The 18515-nt window shown below is 31.4% G+C and overlaps 1 protein-coding gene across 3 annotated transcripts in view; it reads left to right on the top strand.

Annotated features, from left to right (window-relative positions):
• The window catches only part of LOC142319609 (protein RCC2), a 67812-nt gene that overhangs the window by 32543 nt on the left and 16754 nt on the right, over nt 1-18515 (top strand). For all 3 annotated transcript variants that reach the window (XM_075357087.1, XM_075357086.1, XM_075357085.1), the window contains exons 5-8: nt 4255-4369; nt 6924-7090; nt 9228-9408; nt 16580-16758. In XM_075357087.1, the coding sequence (XP_075213202.1) occupies nt 4255-4369; nt 6924-7090; nt 9228-9408; nt 16580-16758 (642 nt within the window). The remainder of the gene's footprint in view (nt 1-4254; nt 4370-6923; nt 7091-9227; nt 9409-16579; nt 16759-18515) is intronic.

Here is an 18515-nt window from a genome sequence, read left to right as displayed (position 1 = left end):
ACGGTTATGAGACTGTTGTGACTCAACCTCCTGTGGTTAAGGAGGTTGTTAATGTTCCTACTCAGATGCCACAGTCAGTGCAATGACAGCGATGGAGGGATGTACTTAAAGGAAAGCATGAGGCTAGTTTATCTTGTCGGTAACCCAAGGTCCTGTTCATAAATGTAAAGGAAGGAGCTGCACCAAAGAGCAGATGAAGGATGACTTTCAAGTTGACAAGAGGCTGAACTTGAGGATTCAGAATATCAGAGATTCAAAAGGCGTTGGTCGTTGTTGCAGACGACAAGGAGACTGTGAAGGTTATTTCAGACTTTCTAGAGGTTGGTACATCTGACATGAGAGTTGCCTCAAAACATCTGAGGTGCCCTAGAATTATTATATACAATATTGATATATGGCTATCTGAGGATGAGTTGCTATCTCTTTTGAGGCAGCAGAATATTCAGATGGATGAGGTCACTTTCAAGACTGGATGTTGGTTGCTATTTAAATCCAGTAGGCGTGAGGCAGAGGTTTCTCATGGTATATTTGAGATTACTTCTGAGATTCTTGATAGCTTCATGAAACAAGGCAGGTTGTTCATCAACTTTTCTTTGTGCAGGGTTAGAGAATATTTAGATGTCCAGCGCAGCTTCAGGTGCTGACAATATGGTCACATGGCCAAGAATTGTCAACAATTGGCAGTGGTCTGTGCACATTGTGGAGATGAAAGGCATCAGCGTGAGGAGTGCCCTAATGGACACTTATATATATTAATTTATGAATTGCAGGCATTTTCACAAGGACTGTAAGCACTTTATGAACAGCAAGGAGTGGCTGTGTTATCAGAGAGCTATCAACATGTACTGTAATTCGTTAGATTTTCATGGTTAGTTTCGGTCAGTTAAACACACAGGATACATACGTTGTTCAGGTAGAGCTTGGTGAGTTTGCTCTTTGTAGGAATTTGAATGTTGTTTTATTGCAACATCCCTACATTATTTCTGTTGATCTGCCAGGTTTCTCTCGTTGGAAAACATTTTTTCGTAGATTGTGTTTTTCTTCAACAGTTCTCTAATGAGCATCATGTTGCTGTTTGTTTGGATATTCTGAACTTACATCTTTATTTTGCAAGTTCATATTTTCAGTACCGTGACCCTGCTGATCATCATCTTAAGGTCTGCGATAGGATCATCAGATTCTCTGGTCCAAGTCCAATCCTCATTGGTGTGGATGTCAACACTGTCACATTTGTGGTATAGTGGTCTCCCGATGTTAGTGGTGAGTTGGTTGAGGGCTTTATAGCCCAACATGGTGTGCAGGTTTTTAATGAATCTGGCGAGTTACCCACCTACAAGGGTATGCTGGATGGGTGTTGGTTGTTTGGTAGAATGAACATTGATGTAACCATTGGTAGGTATATTCCTGCCAATGTTTGCTACTAGAGAGTAGTTGACGATTGCTGAAGTGATCATCGGTGGTTTGCATGATTGTTACCGACGTAACGTTCTGGTTGAGCAGGGTCGGCTTCTGCACAGGATGCGGATTAGAAGTTTGTCGATCTTTGTCAGCCAGACTTTGTGTTTGGATACGATTAGCCTAGAGGACCTGGCAGAGAGGTTAACAGCAGCTTTTATGGATGCCACTGAGTACTCGATTCCCTTCAGTTCTAGTTGAGAGAGTTGGGCTCCTTGGTAGAATACGAAATTATCTAATATGAAGAAAGCTGTCTTGTCGTTTACAGAGGAACTCTCAATGTGAGGCTGATCCTGAGCGATGGGCGCATTTCTTATTGGCAAATACAGGGATCAAAGGTCATAAGGTTCAGATGACCAAGAGGAACTCGTGGCATTCTTTTGTGGACAACCAGGGAGCAAGGATCCCTAGGGAGTCATTTGTAGGGTTCTAGGACATAAATGTAGAAAGGATGTTCTTCAGTAAGCTCTCTCTACCCGGCGGGGTGTGGTTTCTGATATCTCTGGAATTTTATGCAGACTACTTGACGATCTTCTCCCTGGTGATAGCAAAGCTGAAGAGACTGCATACCATCTTCGGGTGGGACGTGAGGTCGCTCTCTTTCACAGGGACATATTGTCTGTGGAGATTGCTGAGGCCAAGGTGCATCAGGCTATCTGTAGTCTTGATAGAGGTAAGGTGCCTGGTTTTGATGGACTGACGGCTGAGCTCCTTGTCCATTCGGTTGGAGTTAACATTGGAATTATCACATACATATTTAATAAATTATTTTTTGGTGGGTTCTTCCCAGTGTGCTGGAAGAAAGTATTGTAAAATTGTTGTTTAAGGGGGGCGACAAGGATCCGGCTGTTAGTTCATCATATCAGCCCTGATGTTGCTACCAGTTATCAACAAGGTCTTTGAGAAGGTGTTGTATCAACGTATAAATGAGAGGTTGGCCTCGTGTGGATTGCTGATGGAAAACCATTACAAGTTTCCGCTCCAGAAAAGGCACCGAGGATGTCATACTTCATGTGGTGTTGGTCAGTGAGGTGGAATATGTCTTGGGATCTTCCTAGACATTTTTGGAGTGTTTAACAATCTATGGTTGCCCTCTGACATTTTCCAATTACAAAGACAAGGATGCACTGAAAATAAGCTGCACACTCAATGACTGAAATAACTATTCAGTCATTGGGATGTGTTGTTCTGCAAAGGCAGCCATAAAGTAGCGAAGATGCTGTCTAAGGGTTGTCTCCCAGGCAGTGTGTTGGGCCCTCTCTTGAAGGTGATGGAGTTTGACTCTCTTCTGCGGCTGAGGTTGTCCAGTGGGTGTCTTGTGGCCTAAGCAGACGACGGGCTACTGTTGGTCAAAGGATGCTCGCAGAGAGAGATTGAGCTCAAGGCCACTTGTGCATGCAGGGTGCTTGAGCTGTGGCTCATCAACACAAGATGACTTTCAGCCTGGAGAAGATCACGATGATGCTCTTCAAAGGCTGTTTGGCAGAAAGTTTGAGTATCGATGTTTGAGGCCATCGAATAAAGTACATTCAGGTTCAGAAGTACCTGTGGGGAGGGGTATGTTGATGAGAAATTTCAGTTCAAGAGGCACCTTCAATACATTGCAGAAAAAAGGCTTTTAGTGCCTTTTTTGGGCATACGATGTGTGGTCAGTCCGGATTGGGGTCTCAATTTTAGGATCCTAAGCACTCTGTACATGGGCATGTGCAAAGCAATTATGTTGTATGCTATGCCAGTTGGGCGAGTAGGATGAAATTCCGTAGTTACAGAGATATATTATTGAGGGCCCAATGAATATTACTTTTGACTGTTAATGGGTAGTTAATGTACGGTTTCATGGGAGGCAGTTGTGGTGACTGCTAGAGTAAAACCAGTTAATATTCTAGCTTTTGAGAGAGGAGCAGGATGTTGGGTGAAAAGATTCAGGAAATCAAGCAACATGGTTATGATATATGGCAGGCTAGATGGGATGAGACTATTGATGGGCAATATATTACTGAACTTTTCTCAGACATTAGAAGCTTGCGGGTTGCCTCATGGGTTTCCCTAACAAGTATGTAAGTTTCTTACCAGTCACAGGGCCTTCAGGGGTTAGACTGGCTGGATTCAGGTCTGTGCCTGCAGTAGAGTGCTGTATGAATGCGCCAAATACAATCTGGAGTGCACCGCAGTAATTTGTCAAAAAGTAATCAGTCAAAACTGGAAGGACCGGACTGAATGGTCAGTGGTTGCAGAATTTCTAGCTATTTGGCTAGGGAACGGATTGCAGAGGGAATCTAGGGTGCTGCATGATCTTGTCCCTGCGTACTTTGTTTTGCTACGATTTCTTGTTAGTTTTGTTTCTGTTTTGTGTGTTATATTGGTTTTGGTTGTTTTATTAGTTTTATTTTTGTTTTAGTGTTTTTCCATGTTTGTGTCGCATGTGAACTCACTTTACCTTTCTGGTTGGTAGATTCAGTTCCTTTGACGACTATAGTTTATAGTCTTGCTTAAGACTAATGATGTGTTTTGTTATTTTTAGTAATACTCATAGTTACACATTTGGGAATGTCACTTGTGGCATTCGCATCAGTGGCATCCTGGGCCGAGGTGACTAAGAGATATCATATGTTGAGGTTTAAAAGAATTACCTCTGGTGAAGCCCATCAGGGCTAGGTATGGAGGGGGTGGTTGGAGGGTTCTTCCACTAGCTAACAGGTTACTCAAATAAGTTAGAAAACAAAGAAGCACAAAATTTTTACTTAAATATCTTTCCAAGAATTATGAAAAGTAAATAATTTGTTTAACTTTTTTTTTTAGATACGATACAAAGGTCCTCCCATTGTTAAGGTTGTTTGTGGTGCTGACTTCAGCGTTATTCTGGATTGTAAAGGAACATTACGTTCGTTTGGTTCGCCTGAATATGGCCAGTTGGGTGAGAATTATTGTTATATATTAAGCTTTGAAAATGATGTAGTTTGTATTCGCTAGTTAAATTTCCAGGTGTTCATAGAATACAAGTCAAAATAATATTTTGACCAAGGGTTCCTTTATAAGTAAAGACAAAAATTTTTTTGTGGTAAATTGTCTAAAGTAAGTAAAAAAAAAGCCTTAGGTACAGGTCTTTGTGATTTAATACTTTAATTTGCTTTGGTATTGTATTAGTTTCAATTATAAAAAATACATACTGAACACCTTTGAGCTGAAACTTCAATTGTATTTCAATTTGAATGATAATTTGTAGAGTTGATTGGTACCTGTACATAGAATTATTTTATGAACTTTATGGTGTTAAAGGAGTTGTGAAACTCTTATGAGTACGTTATTCCTTACATTGGGTCATCTTTTAAGAAGGAATGGTTTAAATAGGATACAATTTCAATTTTCATAATTGAGGAGGGCTGGAGGTGTTGTAACATATATGGGTCTCAAACTCTTTCAACCCACTAACTTCTCCTTGTAGGTAGAACATATTTTGAAATAAAGAAAAACAATATGAAAAAAGGACATTGCAGTTTTTCAAATATTTAAAGTTATAAATTTAAAGGGAGGAAATGGGATATACTTGTATGAACCATGAGTGTTTGGTGGTCCAGGAAAGCCTGAATTCCATCTTTCAGTTTTTCCCTTGAACCAATTATCTCTTTTTTCCTTAATAAATAGATCTAAACATTTCTGAAAGAGAATGGTTCAGTTATCAATTTTGCTATGTTTGTCATATGAGATAGACATACAGATGTGGTAATGAGATCTGGTCCTGGACCCAAAAATTCAGATCCTAAGTTAAATGATAATGATGTTTTCTTACAATCAATAATGTTTTGCTTTTATTAGTATTTTTTTTTACTTTCATGTCTACTTTTTGTTATTATTGTCTTTAAGGGGTATTAAATGAAGAGAAATTTAATGGGGATAGGTGGAGTGATCTTAATTCCTATGAAGATCGTCATCTGTAAAAATAAGAAGTAGGTTTTTAACAGTGTTAAAGTTTTTCAGGTTAATAAGAGTTATTTCTGAGATTACTCCAGACAAATAAACTGTACTTTTCTGTAATATTATTTATGCAAGTTTACTCAAACAGAAATTAAATTTTTGCTGTATAGATGTTTATGTTTAACTGGAGCTATTGGGCATTCTCAACCTCAAAGTAGTCTTCTCTGTTGATACATTTACCCCAGCGGTGTTCCCACTTAAGAAAACACTCATAAAAAGCATTGGCTGGAGTAGTCTTTATTATCATCTGAAGTTTTTAAATCTCTTTAATCATATTAAATCTTGGCCTTTTACTGATTATATAAGTTTTAAAAACTAAAATATTTCTGTAAGGCCACCAGGTTGGGAGAGTACAGCAGCTGTGGAAGAACATTCACTATTTTTTTAATAAAATTTATGAATTAACACTTCTGTGCAGAGAATTGTTGTGTGGTATCAAAGTTTAGCCATCTTTTAATTTTTTTTAAGTACAAGGTACAATGCTAAAATAATCCTAACTGCTTGTTCTTAGACAAAATTATTTGTGAGTAACACTTTAATTACCACAAAAAACTTAACATGACCTTGACTTTGGTTGAATTTTTAACTGTTTTTGGTCTTTCTGAACTTTCCCTACCCATTGCAAAACTGAACTACGGTTCAAACAATGTAGGTGTAAACTCATTTCATCATCTACTACAATGATATTTGAAACTGGGTGTTCTCATTGGTAAGATTTAACAGCTCATGACAGGCTGGAACACAATGATTGATATTATTTAAATTTATTTACAGTCTATGTTTGCTTCTATGGTATACATTACCTTGTACAAACATCCCTGGCCTACAGAATTAAATTATTTTCTTAGGCATTACTAAAATTATAAGGATAGGTGATTTCTTATATGCACAGATAAGAGTGATAGTATTATAGATATTGATAAGTTCTCTGAAAACAAATGATGTATATTATAGGTTTCTATTCTTTGTGATAACAAATATGCATGCAAAAAACTTAAGGATGGTCATTAGATTTTATATTAAAAACAAATCTCATGTGGACACCACATAACTTCTTTGTGCACCTATTAAATTACACATTTTTTTTTTTTTTTATAATTATAAGTACATGAAATTTTATTTCATTAATAACTTGTGATATTTTTTCATAATTTATTTTAAATCCAAATTTTTTGGATTTTGGGCACTTTTGGTTCAGTCGTTTGCAATCATAAAGGAAGGTACACAACTAGATGTTACAACAGTCCTGAATCCAAAATTTCAACATCCTACAGCTAATCATTTTTGAGTTATGTAAGATATGTATGTACATACGTATTTCATGTCAAAATGGATATTTCCATTGAAATCTGAACAACTGAAATTTTTTTCTATCACAATACTTCCTTTACTTTGTACAAGGAAGTAAAAAAATATATGTTTATACATAAATATATATATATATATTCAAAGTAAATATAGATCAGTATTAAACAGTTTTTTTTCTTTTCACACAGGTCACAATACTAATGGTGAGTACATCGGAAAAGCAAATAAGATCAGTTTTATGTGTGAAAAAGTTCCAAAGCCGATTGTCATATATATTGAAAAAACAAAGGACAATCATTCAATTCCTGTTGATGTCACGGATATCTTGGATGTTGCTTGCGGGACCAACCACACGGTATTGTCAATTGATTGTTAGATTAATTTATACTTCTTAATGATTCAAAACAATCATTCTTAAAAAGTGGGTCAAGGTTTAATGATGTTAAGTGTACCATTTTTTAAGGTAATAGAAGAATATTAACAGTTATATGAAAAAGGACTAAGGTTAGTTAGTTGTACTTATTACCAATTTTTGTCATTTTTTGTTTCTTACTTAGCAGATGAAAGAAATGGAAAAAATACTGTTTAATTAGGAAGTAAAAATTTTTTATGATACTTTGCAGTATCGCCTGGCTTTTTCCATGCGTACATACTTCTATTATGATTTTTAAACTGGGTGTTGGCAATTGTTAAATTATATTTTGTGCAAAACTCAATAAGTTATTCCCCCCTTTCATTTTTTTTGCCGAGCCCATATAAACCCACAATATATTCTTTCCTTGTCTTTTCCAATGTTTGCATTCCAATCTCCAATTATTAAATATTCATCCCCTGTAATGTATTTAATATTGTTTCATCAATTTCTTCATTTAGATATTACTTCATCATCATTTTGGGATTTGTAGGCATATAGACATTGTTAACAATGTTGTCAGCGTAGGTTTATCTTGAGTACAATGATTCTATTGCTAAGCTTTTTGAAATACTGTACTCTCTTCCCTATCTTCTTGATCCTTACAAAACCTACTCCTGCCTGTCCTTCATTTGACCCTGAGTTAATTATTCTTAAATCAGCTGACCAAAAGTCGTTTTCCTCTTCCCACTTAACCTCACTATTCCCTACTTCATCTACATTTAACCTACCCATTTCCCTCTTTAAATTTTCTAAAATACCAACCTTTTTTAGACTTTTAACATTTCACACTCCGACTTTTAGAATGTTTGTTTAATTTTCCAGCGACCCCTTCCTTAGCAGTCCCTACCTGGAGATCTGAACGGGGGACTAGTTTACCTCTGGATTATTTTACCAAGGAAGATGCCTCCATCTTTGTTACATGAAAATGCAGACTGTTAAATTTTCTTAGAAAAAAAACAGCTATAGTTTTCCACTGCTTTCAGCTGTGCAGTACTCAGAAGTTTGAGTGATGTTGATATGGATGTTGAATTCTTCCTGACCTATGCCATTAACAGTTACTGAAGGAGCTGCTGCCCTCTTTCGAGAATCATTCCTGGCTCTCAACAGGTACCACTCTGATACAGTTGCACCTTACCTGGTCCAGCTACTCTGTATTATTGAGCACTCAAGCCCCCTTACTATCGGCAAGGTCTCATGATTCGTAGAGCAAACTCAAATTTTATAACTAAATAAAAATAACAGTTCTCTGTTGTGCTTTGTGAAGGGATGGCTTCATCATTTACCATCAGGTCCAAAAGTAGCAAATTTACAACTTCACTCCTAAATATTATAGTTAAAAAGGAATTCTGAAGTACAGTTATAATCTTTTTCTTTGACATGGAATGCACTTGTGGGCATTAGTCACTGTCGCAGAGTAACAATAATTTACTGACCTTTATCTTGTTGTTCCAAGCTGCTATTTGTTTTTATAATAGCTCGGCATTCTTTAATTGTCTTCATGAGCTCATAATGGCTCCCAATTTGAACTCTTAATTCAAATCCACATTTTCCAAAACTAGTAATTTTATATATAAAGAACTGAATACTTTTAAGAGACCACTATGGGATAACAAAATTTTGCAAAAATAATTCATTTTTTTACTTTCAGCTAAAAATAAATTTTAAAACAATTTTTTTTTAATTATACCAAATAAAAAATGGATGATAGAAATAAGATTTAAGATTTTTAGTAATCAGAAAATGTTAATTATCATAACTACTTCCATGACAGAAAGTAAGTAATTTTGCTTAATTAAAAAATCATCATAACCTTGAAATAAAAAATAAAAAACTGAATAAGTATATATTTTTTTTAAAATGTTATAAAATTTAATAAATTATTTTAAAGGAAAAATAATTGATAATTTTTTTTATCTAATAAAATAACTATTATTACAATTATATTTATATTTTTTTGTTAATATTTTATTTATATTTTATCCAAATATATTTTTCTTTAATTTTTTTATGTTATTACTTATAAATAAGTTACTTAGCTATCTATCAGTTACTTATAATACCGTTTGATGCATCTTAGGTGGCTTTGGATTCACGAAAGAGAGTGTTTTCATGGGGTTTTGGTGGCTATGGTAGATTAGGTCATGCTGATACAAAGGATGAGATGGTACCTCGTCAAGTGAAGTTTTTTGATACGCAAGGGCGTGGAGTAAAGGGCATCGCTTGTGGCTCATCTTTCAGTGTCGCTTACAATGAGTATAGTGAGTACATTGAAGCTTACAGTGAGTTAGTCAGTATCATAATACCAACAGAATGAGAACCTATATATGTGTGTGTGATATTGTATGTTTGCTTAAAATTAAATATCTTTTATACATAAAGTTTTTTATGTAGAACAATGCTTGACAATAATATTAATATTTTCACATTCACTGCAGATTTTCAAAACTGCAGCAGATTTTGTTCACCATTTTTCTTTGACTCTGAACAGTGGTCAGTACTATTATTTACAAAATTATTGACCCCTTATTTTACACCTACATTAGTTCAAAAAAAGTTTGAAAAAATTAGGAATTATTCATATAAGTATAGTTCTTAAATTATTCTATTTAGTCCTTTGTTAAGAACTGAACAAACTTACTAGAATATGTAATATATTATTTTTCTTGAAATGTAAAACCCAAGAAGCTTATTAGGATTTAAAAAAAAACAGGAATTCTGCCATTTTTTTTCTAAATGAAAGTTTACTGTTAAATAAAATATGAAAGATTAACTATAAATTTGGTCTTTTAGTATGACCATTCCATTCACTACATTTGATTAGAATTTTATTTACAATGTTGAAACATTGTCATGTGGACCACGTAATAAAAAAAATTAATATTACAAAAAATATTAACTTTAAAATTCATGATTTTTGCAATAGCTGCTTGATTTATCCAGCTTGTATAATAGTGCATACTCATAAACCTATTATTCCATTACTGTAGAAGTAACAATGAAGTGACAAACTTGTTTTGTTTTTAAGGATGATCAGTAATAGTAACATGGATTAATTAGAAACATTTTGTGTATTAAAAGAAATCTAATTCTTTACTTTTATTCAGTAGTACTGTCCAAAAACACTTCATTTAAATAAATAAACCAGTTAGAACAAATCACCTGAGATATGTAAAACATTATCACACCTTGTGGAGGAGTTAAAATTATTTTTTTTTATGTTCTGGTAAGTAGAAATTATTTGTCAGCAAATACAATTTAATTTTAAAAAGTTAAGTAATTAATTTTAAAGAAATCATTAAGTTGTTATAAATAAATTATATGTAAAATTGTTAAAACAATTGTCTGAATTGTAAAAAAAAAAAAAAAAAACAGTTTGTAATTTAATAAATCATAAAAATGTTTGATAACACGCCCTTGTGTTATAGTAATATACCAAAAGAATAAAAACTAATTATTCATATTTATTTTATAAATTGCATTTAATCAATAATTTATGATATTTTTGCATAATTTCTCAAATCGGTTATATTTAGATTGACATTTGTTTGTTATAGCTTTTAGGGCAGAGAACTTTTTTCCTGTAAAATTATAATTATTTGACAAGACGTATGCTAGTTTTAACAATTTAATAACAACTTTACTTCACAAAATTTTTTTTTTCTGTATATTAAATATTATTTCATAGCATTCAAAATATTCAACTTAGTTGCTGCATCTTTCTAAAAGTAATAGTGGTTCCATTTTTACAATAAAAATCCCAGTCCCAGTAAAAAAAAAATATATAAAATTGACAATAATTTGCTTTCGTACAAAATTAACTGATTGCTGTTATATACATACAAGCACATAAGTTTTTGAGAATCTGTCTGAGATCTAATAATATTTTTCTGACTACTTAATTATATATGTAACCAATTTCAGTTGAGAATGGTACCTCCTTAAAAACAGGGTTTTATTTTCATTTTATCCTTTGTAATTTTTTATGGTTTGTAAAATGTTATTGAAAGTTGACTATTTGAACTGAAATTAAGCACTACAATGAGAATTTTTGATTATATGTTTTCCTGTTTTCATACTATTTCCCTCAGGGATGGATAATTTTTCAGCCAATAGTATTTTCTATGCAGTTATCATGTTCAATAAATTCTCTTTCTGATCATGGTATGATTTATGTAACACAGCACACTAGAGTATGCCTCATAAGCTACTGTGCCCCAAATAACGTTCTTGGGCTTTTATCAGGACTCATATTTGGTATAGGCACTTGCGTATTAGTCTATTAACAATACATAATTTATAAACTGTGATAAGAATACAAATGGTCATTTTTTTTTACTAAAAATAGTGTTTTCTATTAAAAAAATTAATAACAATAAATGTACAAGAATTATTAAAAAGCTTTTTTTAATAAAAAAAAAAAAACATGTAAATATAGTATTAATTTTTTTAAGTACATAAGAAAATTCATAGAAGAAATTGAATGTAATTTATTATCTAGTATCCCTGTTATAAAGATTTTCAGTGGTACAGTTGTACTCATAATTGATGTATTAATGTATTTGAACATATTTAGTATTAGAACAAAGTGTTAAGTGTGTTTAAATTATCATCAGTCTACCAGTCTTGTTTAAAGTTCTGACTAACAAAAGCATTATGGGATCTTGTACTTACGTGTACTGGTGAGTTTTTCTTGAATAGGTTTTTACTTGAAATTTTATTGATTGAAAGACTATCTTATGCATGAGAAAACAGTAATTTCTTTCATCAGTTTGTTTCTCTATTGCCTTTAGCTACTCTGTATTCAAAGGTTAAGTTTTACTTGTTTAGGTTATAACAGCTTTATATGGATTTGAATACTAGATTGTGGACACTGGTGTTGTTTGGTGGTTGGGTTTCAATTAACCACACATCTCAGAATGGTCGAACTGAGACTACAAGACTACATTTCATTTTGACTCACACTTTTCATCCTCTAAAGTAATTTCCTAAACAGGAAAAAGTAAGGCCATAACAGCTAGTAACCGTTGAATTAACAACTTAAGGGGTTCCTCATTCAGAAACAATTCCATTTTATAGTCTGTATAGATATTCAATCATTATGAAAGTGCCTATAGCTACCTAAATATTTGTTAGAAATATGCAAGTTCCGTAATCTATGTCTGTGTTTTAAAATTCCCAAAGAGAATCTTGTAATGTATTAGCAGCATTATCCACCATTAAGATACTTTATTTTTAAATTGAATAATTTCAGACAATTAAGATATACATTATAAAAATGTAATAACCCTTTTAAATTAACATTAACTTTCAATAGAATTTTAATAAAAAATAATTTTTACAGCAATCTAAAAAATCTTTCATAAATACATTTATCTAAAAAGGAAAGATAAAGAAAAGGACATTTCTACTAAAACTGGTAATTATTTATTAATGGAATTTATATTAAAAAAAAGTAGGTATAAATAGTATCTATGAATTAATGTGTTATAATAAGTAGATTGTACAATTATATCCATTTACTATTTGGATGATATTAAAAAATATTTAATGTTGGTAAAATTATGTAGGAAATTTTTAAAGGTTCTGAGTATTTTCAATGCATTGTTAAAAAATGAAGCTATTTAAAAGAAATTATTGGTATTATTAGGCTGCTGTAATTATAAAACATATGTGTTCCATTCCACATCGAGTTGTCCGATGCTGTGATCTAGTGATTGCTAGTGCTCACCGGCAAGTTAAGCTCGTACAACTATTCTACGTCAGAATCCTGCGCAATGTGGTCATGTTTTCATTTCAGTCCAAGGGAACTCATATTTTCTTGATAATGTTCAAGTTCAATTATAACGTGTCATACATTCTGAAGTTTAATGTAACCATTGTAATTCAATCAAAATGTCAAGGGTGACAAGAAATTAAATATAACTGTTCAAGAACAATGAAGCATTGCTTCATTTCATCATTTACCATCTCATCAAAAATACAGTCCACATTAGCTCTAAATTCTACCATATCTATTTATTAAGACCCTGGCTTGGATGAAATTACCTTTTTTATCTTTTACATTAACTACAGATGTTGCAAGTAAAACAGACTTTTTAGGTTCTGATTTTAAAGTACCGTATGAACTATTAGCTGAAGGAGCTTGATTTGGCTTAGAAGATTTAATTGTTGGCTCTTACAGCGTTTTATCTAAATGAATTAGCGTGTGATGCTTTTGTAAGTATTTTTTGCAATTACTTTACACTTTTTCACAATATCCTGTTTACTTTAAACAATTAAGACATAATTTTTCCTGAAATACAAAATTTTTCCTTTCATTAACATTATAACTTAAAATCACATTGATACAATTTATGGTTGCTAGTTTTACATAATGCGCACATAAATGATTAGAATTATTTATATAAATTACATTTTTACTAGAGCTAGGTTTTGAATGATCATATTTTTTGCCGCTAAAACCTACATTAAACGGTTATAGCTTTTCATTACATTGAATCGTATCAGTGGATTCAAGTAGTTAACGCTTACATTCTAAATAAAAAAATGAGTTGTTCTAACTTTGGAAATTCATTATTTTCCAATGTTTTTTCCAGTCTCTTAGTGTTTAAATTTAAATTTTGAGTACTTAACTGTGTTATAATAAATTCTAAATAATCAATATTTAGATTCTTCAATACATTAATATTTGAATTAATTTGATCAATGAATTTAGATAAATATTCAGAATTTTCCTTTTTTAATGGTTTTAGATTAATAATTTCCATAGCATCTTTAGCTGCAATTAGTCGTTTGTTGTCATAACGAGCCTTAAGTAAGTTTATGGCAGTTTCATAATTTTCAGATGTTAGTGATAAATTTTTTATTCTAAAGCATTACCCCTTAAGAAATTTGTAAGGTAGTAAAATCTTTTTAACATCGGAAAATTCTTTGTGGTTATGTACTAAACTATTAAAAAGATGAAAAAATGTATCCCATGCTCTCACATCACCATGAAAGGGCTCAATCTGTTTAGGTTTTAATGTAATTTGATTGGGTTTGTTAATTATTTTATTTGACTCAGTTGCATCTGTAATTTTGAAAAGCTTTTTAGTTTTTTATGTTTTAATTTAAATTTATCAAAAATGTTATCATATATGATGTCCCTACCTCTAAATCTTTATCTGTTGCATCTTTATGCACTTTCATTTCAGATTGAACTTCAAAAATGTTTTTTTCGTATTCTAATAGTTTATTGAATTTTATAGTGAACAGATCATAATGTCTGATTCGGAATTAAAATTATTAATGAATATTTTTAATTTTGCTGTACAGTTTTTCATAATACCTCGTATCTTAATTAAATCTTTAGATTCCATTTTTACTGGAATTACAATATTAACAGAGGTAATATTAAATTTTTAAGAAATCAGATTATTATAAAAATAATACTAGTAAAAGTAGATGAGGTTGAATACAAAATAATACTGTTAGATTATTTTCTATAACTAGAAGTTGAGTGAATAAGCAGGTCAAGATGGAACAATATGTTTTTGTTTAAAGTAAAGGCATTTTGAAAAGGTGGTATTGAAAAAATACATGCTGATTGCAACAAATTAAAAAAAAAACAAAATATAGATTTTTTTTGGTTAAAAATCACTATCAAAATTCATTGATTGAATTTGTGAATGGATGAAATTAGGCCCATTTAATATAGCAGGGGAGTTTAAAGGTCCATTTTGAATTTCTTACGTATGTACATGATATAAATAGATAATGCTTGCGTAGCTTAGTTATTTTGATCAATAGTCCCCCAAACCACAACATCGGCTGATAGTGACAGTAATTTAGTCATTTTGTTGTATATATTCATAATATAAGAATATGTGTGTTATAGCGCTACAGTTTGTTATCCTGCAAAGTGTGAAGTACAAGTAGTAATCTGATTTTTGACGGCAAAAAAAACAATTGCTGGAAAATTTGTAGCATTTATGGGCTGAATATCATGAGTGATACTAAATTAAGACACTGGTGACATTCTTTTCAAGAATCATGATGAATATAGTGACCATTTTGTATGATAATGGATGATTTGGTTTAAAAAAATTTGAAAACTGGTGCTTCATTGTGTCACAGTTGAAAACAGAGAAATAATGAAAATCTTTAGTCATTCATCCTGTAGTCCTGACTTAGCTCCCAGCAATAATCTCATTTTCTTCACCTTAAACAGTTGCCTTTTTAACAGTGTTCAACACTGTTAAACTAAGTTTGACTGTGATTACAAATTGAAAAATGGTGGTGCTGGTGGTTTAAGTCACTGACATTGGAATTTCTTGAAGAGGGAATGAAGAAGCTAGTGCAACAAAATATGAAAAATGTAATGAAGTTGAAGGCAGCAGTGTAAAAAAGTAATAAAAGTAGTTTTTATGCATAAATAATAAAGTTTGTTCTTATTTTTCAATTTTGTTTTTATTTTAAACTGATCTTACTTTAAAAATACACACCTCATTAAAGATAGACTAGATATTTGGGAAGACTCAGTTTATTATGTAGCTCTAGAACTACAAAACCAGGGGGTTGGAGAACACTGTCTGTAGATAAATTATTAAAATGCATTATAAGTAAAGTGCCTGTGGGTTAGGTGCTAGTGAATTTGAATTAACAATATTATGATTTTTTATGTGATTAATTGGGAGAAATATGAAGTGAATCAGTAAAATTTAATTGTATATATGTATATATATTTTTTAAATTATTTTTTTTATGAAGCATTAGTAGAGCGTAATTCAAGCAACCGCTTTGCCTTCATTCGTAACTTAACATACATCTACTGTAAAACTGCATTCTGCAGCTTCACACATAGCACCATTTAAATGATACTTTCATCTAGCCAGTAATCTACATCTTCAACAGCAAGAACCATATCACCAAAAGCACTCTACACAGCAATCTTTATCTTCAATTAAATCTGATCATCGCAGAAATTACATTTTCTAGTAAGCTTTTAACATATACATCAAGCATGCCATTTAATCCAAAAAAAGGACAACACATTTTTTAAAAATATTTATTTATAAATATTTTTTTAATAGTTTTTTAAATTTTAGTTATAAACTTTTTTTGAACAAATAGTTCATATTTTAAGCAAAATAATAAACATTAAATTACATTTTAAGAAAAAAAAATGTTATTTAATTTTGTTTAAAAATAACTTAACACTCCTAGTGTTTTAATTTTAAAATATTTTGGGAATCATAGTTTTGAGAATCTGTATAAACATGTCATTACTTCAAGTTTAAAGAAAATTAAATTATTTAAAGTAAATTAAGTGTGTTCTAGTTTACATCTTGTTCCCATATCAAAATGAACATTTTTAAATAGTATTTATGTGTATTAATAACACATTTTTTGTTATTGTTGTATAATAGATAAATTTTTTTTTCTAAACAGAGATGTGTTACTTATTTGGCCAGACTAAGAAATCTGGTGAAGCAAATATGTACCCAAAACCTATACAAGATCTTTCTGGATGGTCGATTCGTTCATTTGGCTGTGGTTACACCTGCATGGTATTAGCAGCTGATAACAGTGTCATCGCTTTTGGACCGAGCCCTGCGTATGGTGAATTGGTAGGTAACATCTTAACTTTTTAATATTAAATTATTTGCTTTGTTTGTTCATAAATTTTTAAATCTTGTAGCAGTTTTTATAAAATGAGTTTTACTATATAAAACATCAATGTACTGTAGTTCATTAAATCACTATAGTAATGTTATGTTGTTATATTATTTTCAGTCCTTATTTTTGTGCTATATGCAGTTGTGTCGCACAAAAAGATAAATTGCAGAAAGTAGAATTTTTATATTTGTTGTGAGAATGATTACTTACTAGAGAATTGAAAAGATGAGGTAATAAAGAAGAAATGGAAAGAATAATATTGGAAGTTGGGTTGAAGAATAGAAGAAATAGTTTGTCAAGAAATAAAAAAATGAGATTGCAAGAATTCTTATCAATGAATTGAATGGAAACAGTTTGTTCAGGCACGTTGCAAAAATTAAATTGAACTAGGAGAGTAGTATTAGAGTATCTATATGAGAGAGATTAAGAGTAAATATTTGGTATGTGAGGAAGGTGAAGGGATGACGATGTAAATTTTATTTTTGATCAAGTAATATTACATACATATAAGAATATAATAACAAGCTTTTTATTATTCAGTGTGAGGTAAATTTATTTTATAGAAACGCATTACTTCTTTTGAAAAAAATCATTTGAGAGCAATTACAGTTAGAATTTTTTTACTGTTATAATTGTTAAAAACTACTGGTGTTATTAGAAATGATAAAATAACATTATAGTTGATAATAGATATTAATTACTTTAGTTGAAAAGTGAGTATGTCAAACTGTGACAGGATAGACTGTTATGCCAAAAAGGTAAGTAGTTTGAAGTTTGGCTTATATGATGTTTTTTATTTAGTTTACTGGCTACTGTCTCAGAGAAAAGGAGAAAATTTACTTTCTCATAATCACAACCCACCAGTATAATTAGTGATCGGTTAGTGATTTAGTTAACTCCCTTTATTGGAATCATCAAATAATTGGAATTAAATACGTTATAATATCATGACCACTGATCTACCAATTATTTTTTGGGTCTTAGCAGATCCTGTTTACCTTTCAGTCTTTCTTTTGGATCTCATTAAAAAAAAAAACCAAGGCAGTCCATCTTTTGTTAAACCAATCTTTTGTACATGATAATTTTAATATAGTCAAAACTTAACAGTGTATTTCAATTTCCTCCTCATTTCTTCTTTCTTATCTTATGTGTCCAGCCTCAGATCTAATCAAGGAAACTTTTTTTCAGTAGTTTTAATTCTCCTTTCTTTCTTTTGATTAATGATTTTAGCACTTGCTGCCTTGGATAGACACAAAAACAGACATTACTGTATAGAAATTAAATGCATCCTGCTGAAGGTTAACTTTCAAAACTCTATTCTTCCTTAAATATTTCAACTTCTTTTTGTTATAAACAATTTTTGCTGCAAGGGGCAGAGTAAATAGCCCTGATAATTAAATTCATCTATTAGCTCCATTGAGTTGTTTTAGAATACAATTTCAAGATTGTATCAAATTTTTAACTTTAAATCCCAGCACTTTATTCTTTGGATAAAAAAATGAATGTAAAGTAATTATTCACAAGTCACTGTCTGAAATGAATCTTAATAAGTAGAGATTGCAAGCTGTTATCAATAAACAATATTTTTAATTTAATTGGTTACTATTTAAGTCAAACAATTTGTTGGATATCTTCATCAGGAGCAAACCTGAGCATCACGTACTTACATTTATTCATCCAAATTCCCCATACTTCAACAGGACAATTT

The sequence above is a fragment of the Lycorma delicatula genome, chromosome 2, assembly GCF_047948215.1.
Source record: "Lycorma delicatula isolate Av1 chromosome 2, ASM4794821v1, whole genome shotgun sequence".
In the NCBI taxonomy this organism is placed as follows: domain Eukaryota; kingdom Metazoa; phylum Arthropoda; class Insecta; order Hemiptera; family Fulgoridae; genus Lycorma; species Lycorma delicatula.
This window is presented reverse-complemented; position numbering and strand designations above follow the sequence as displayed.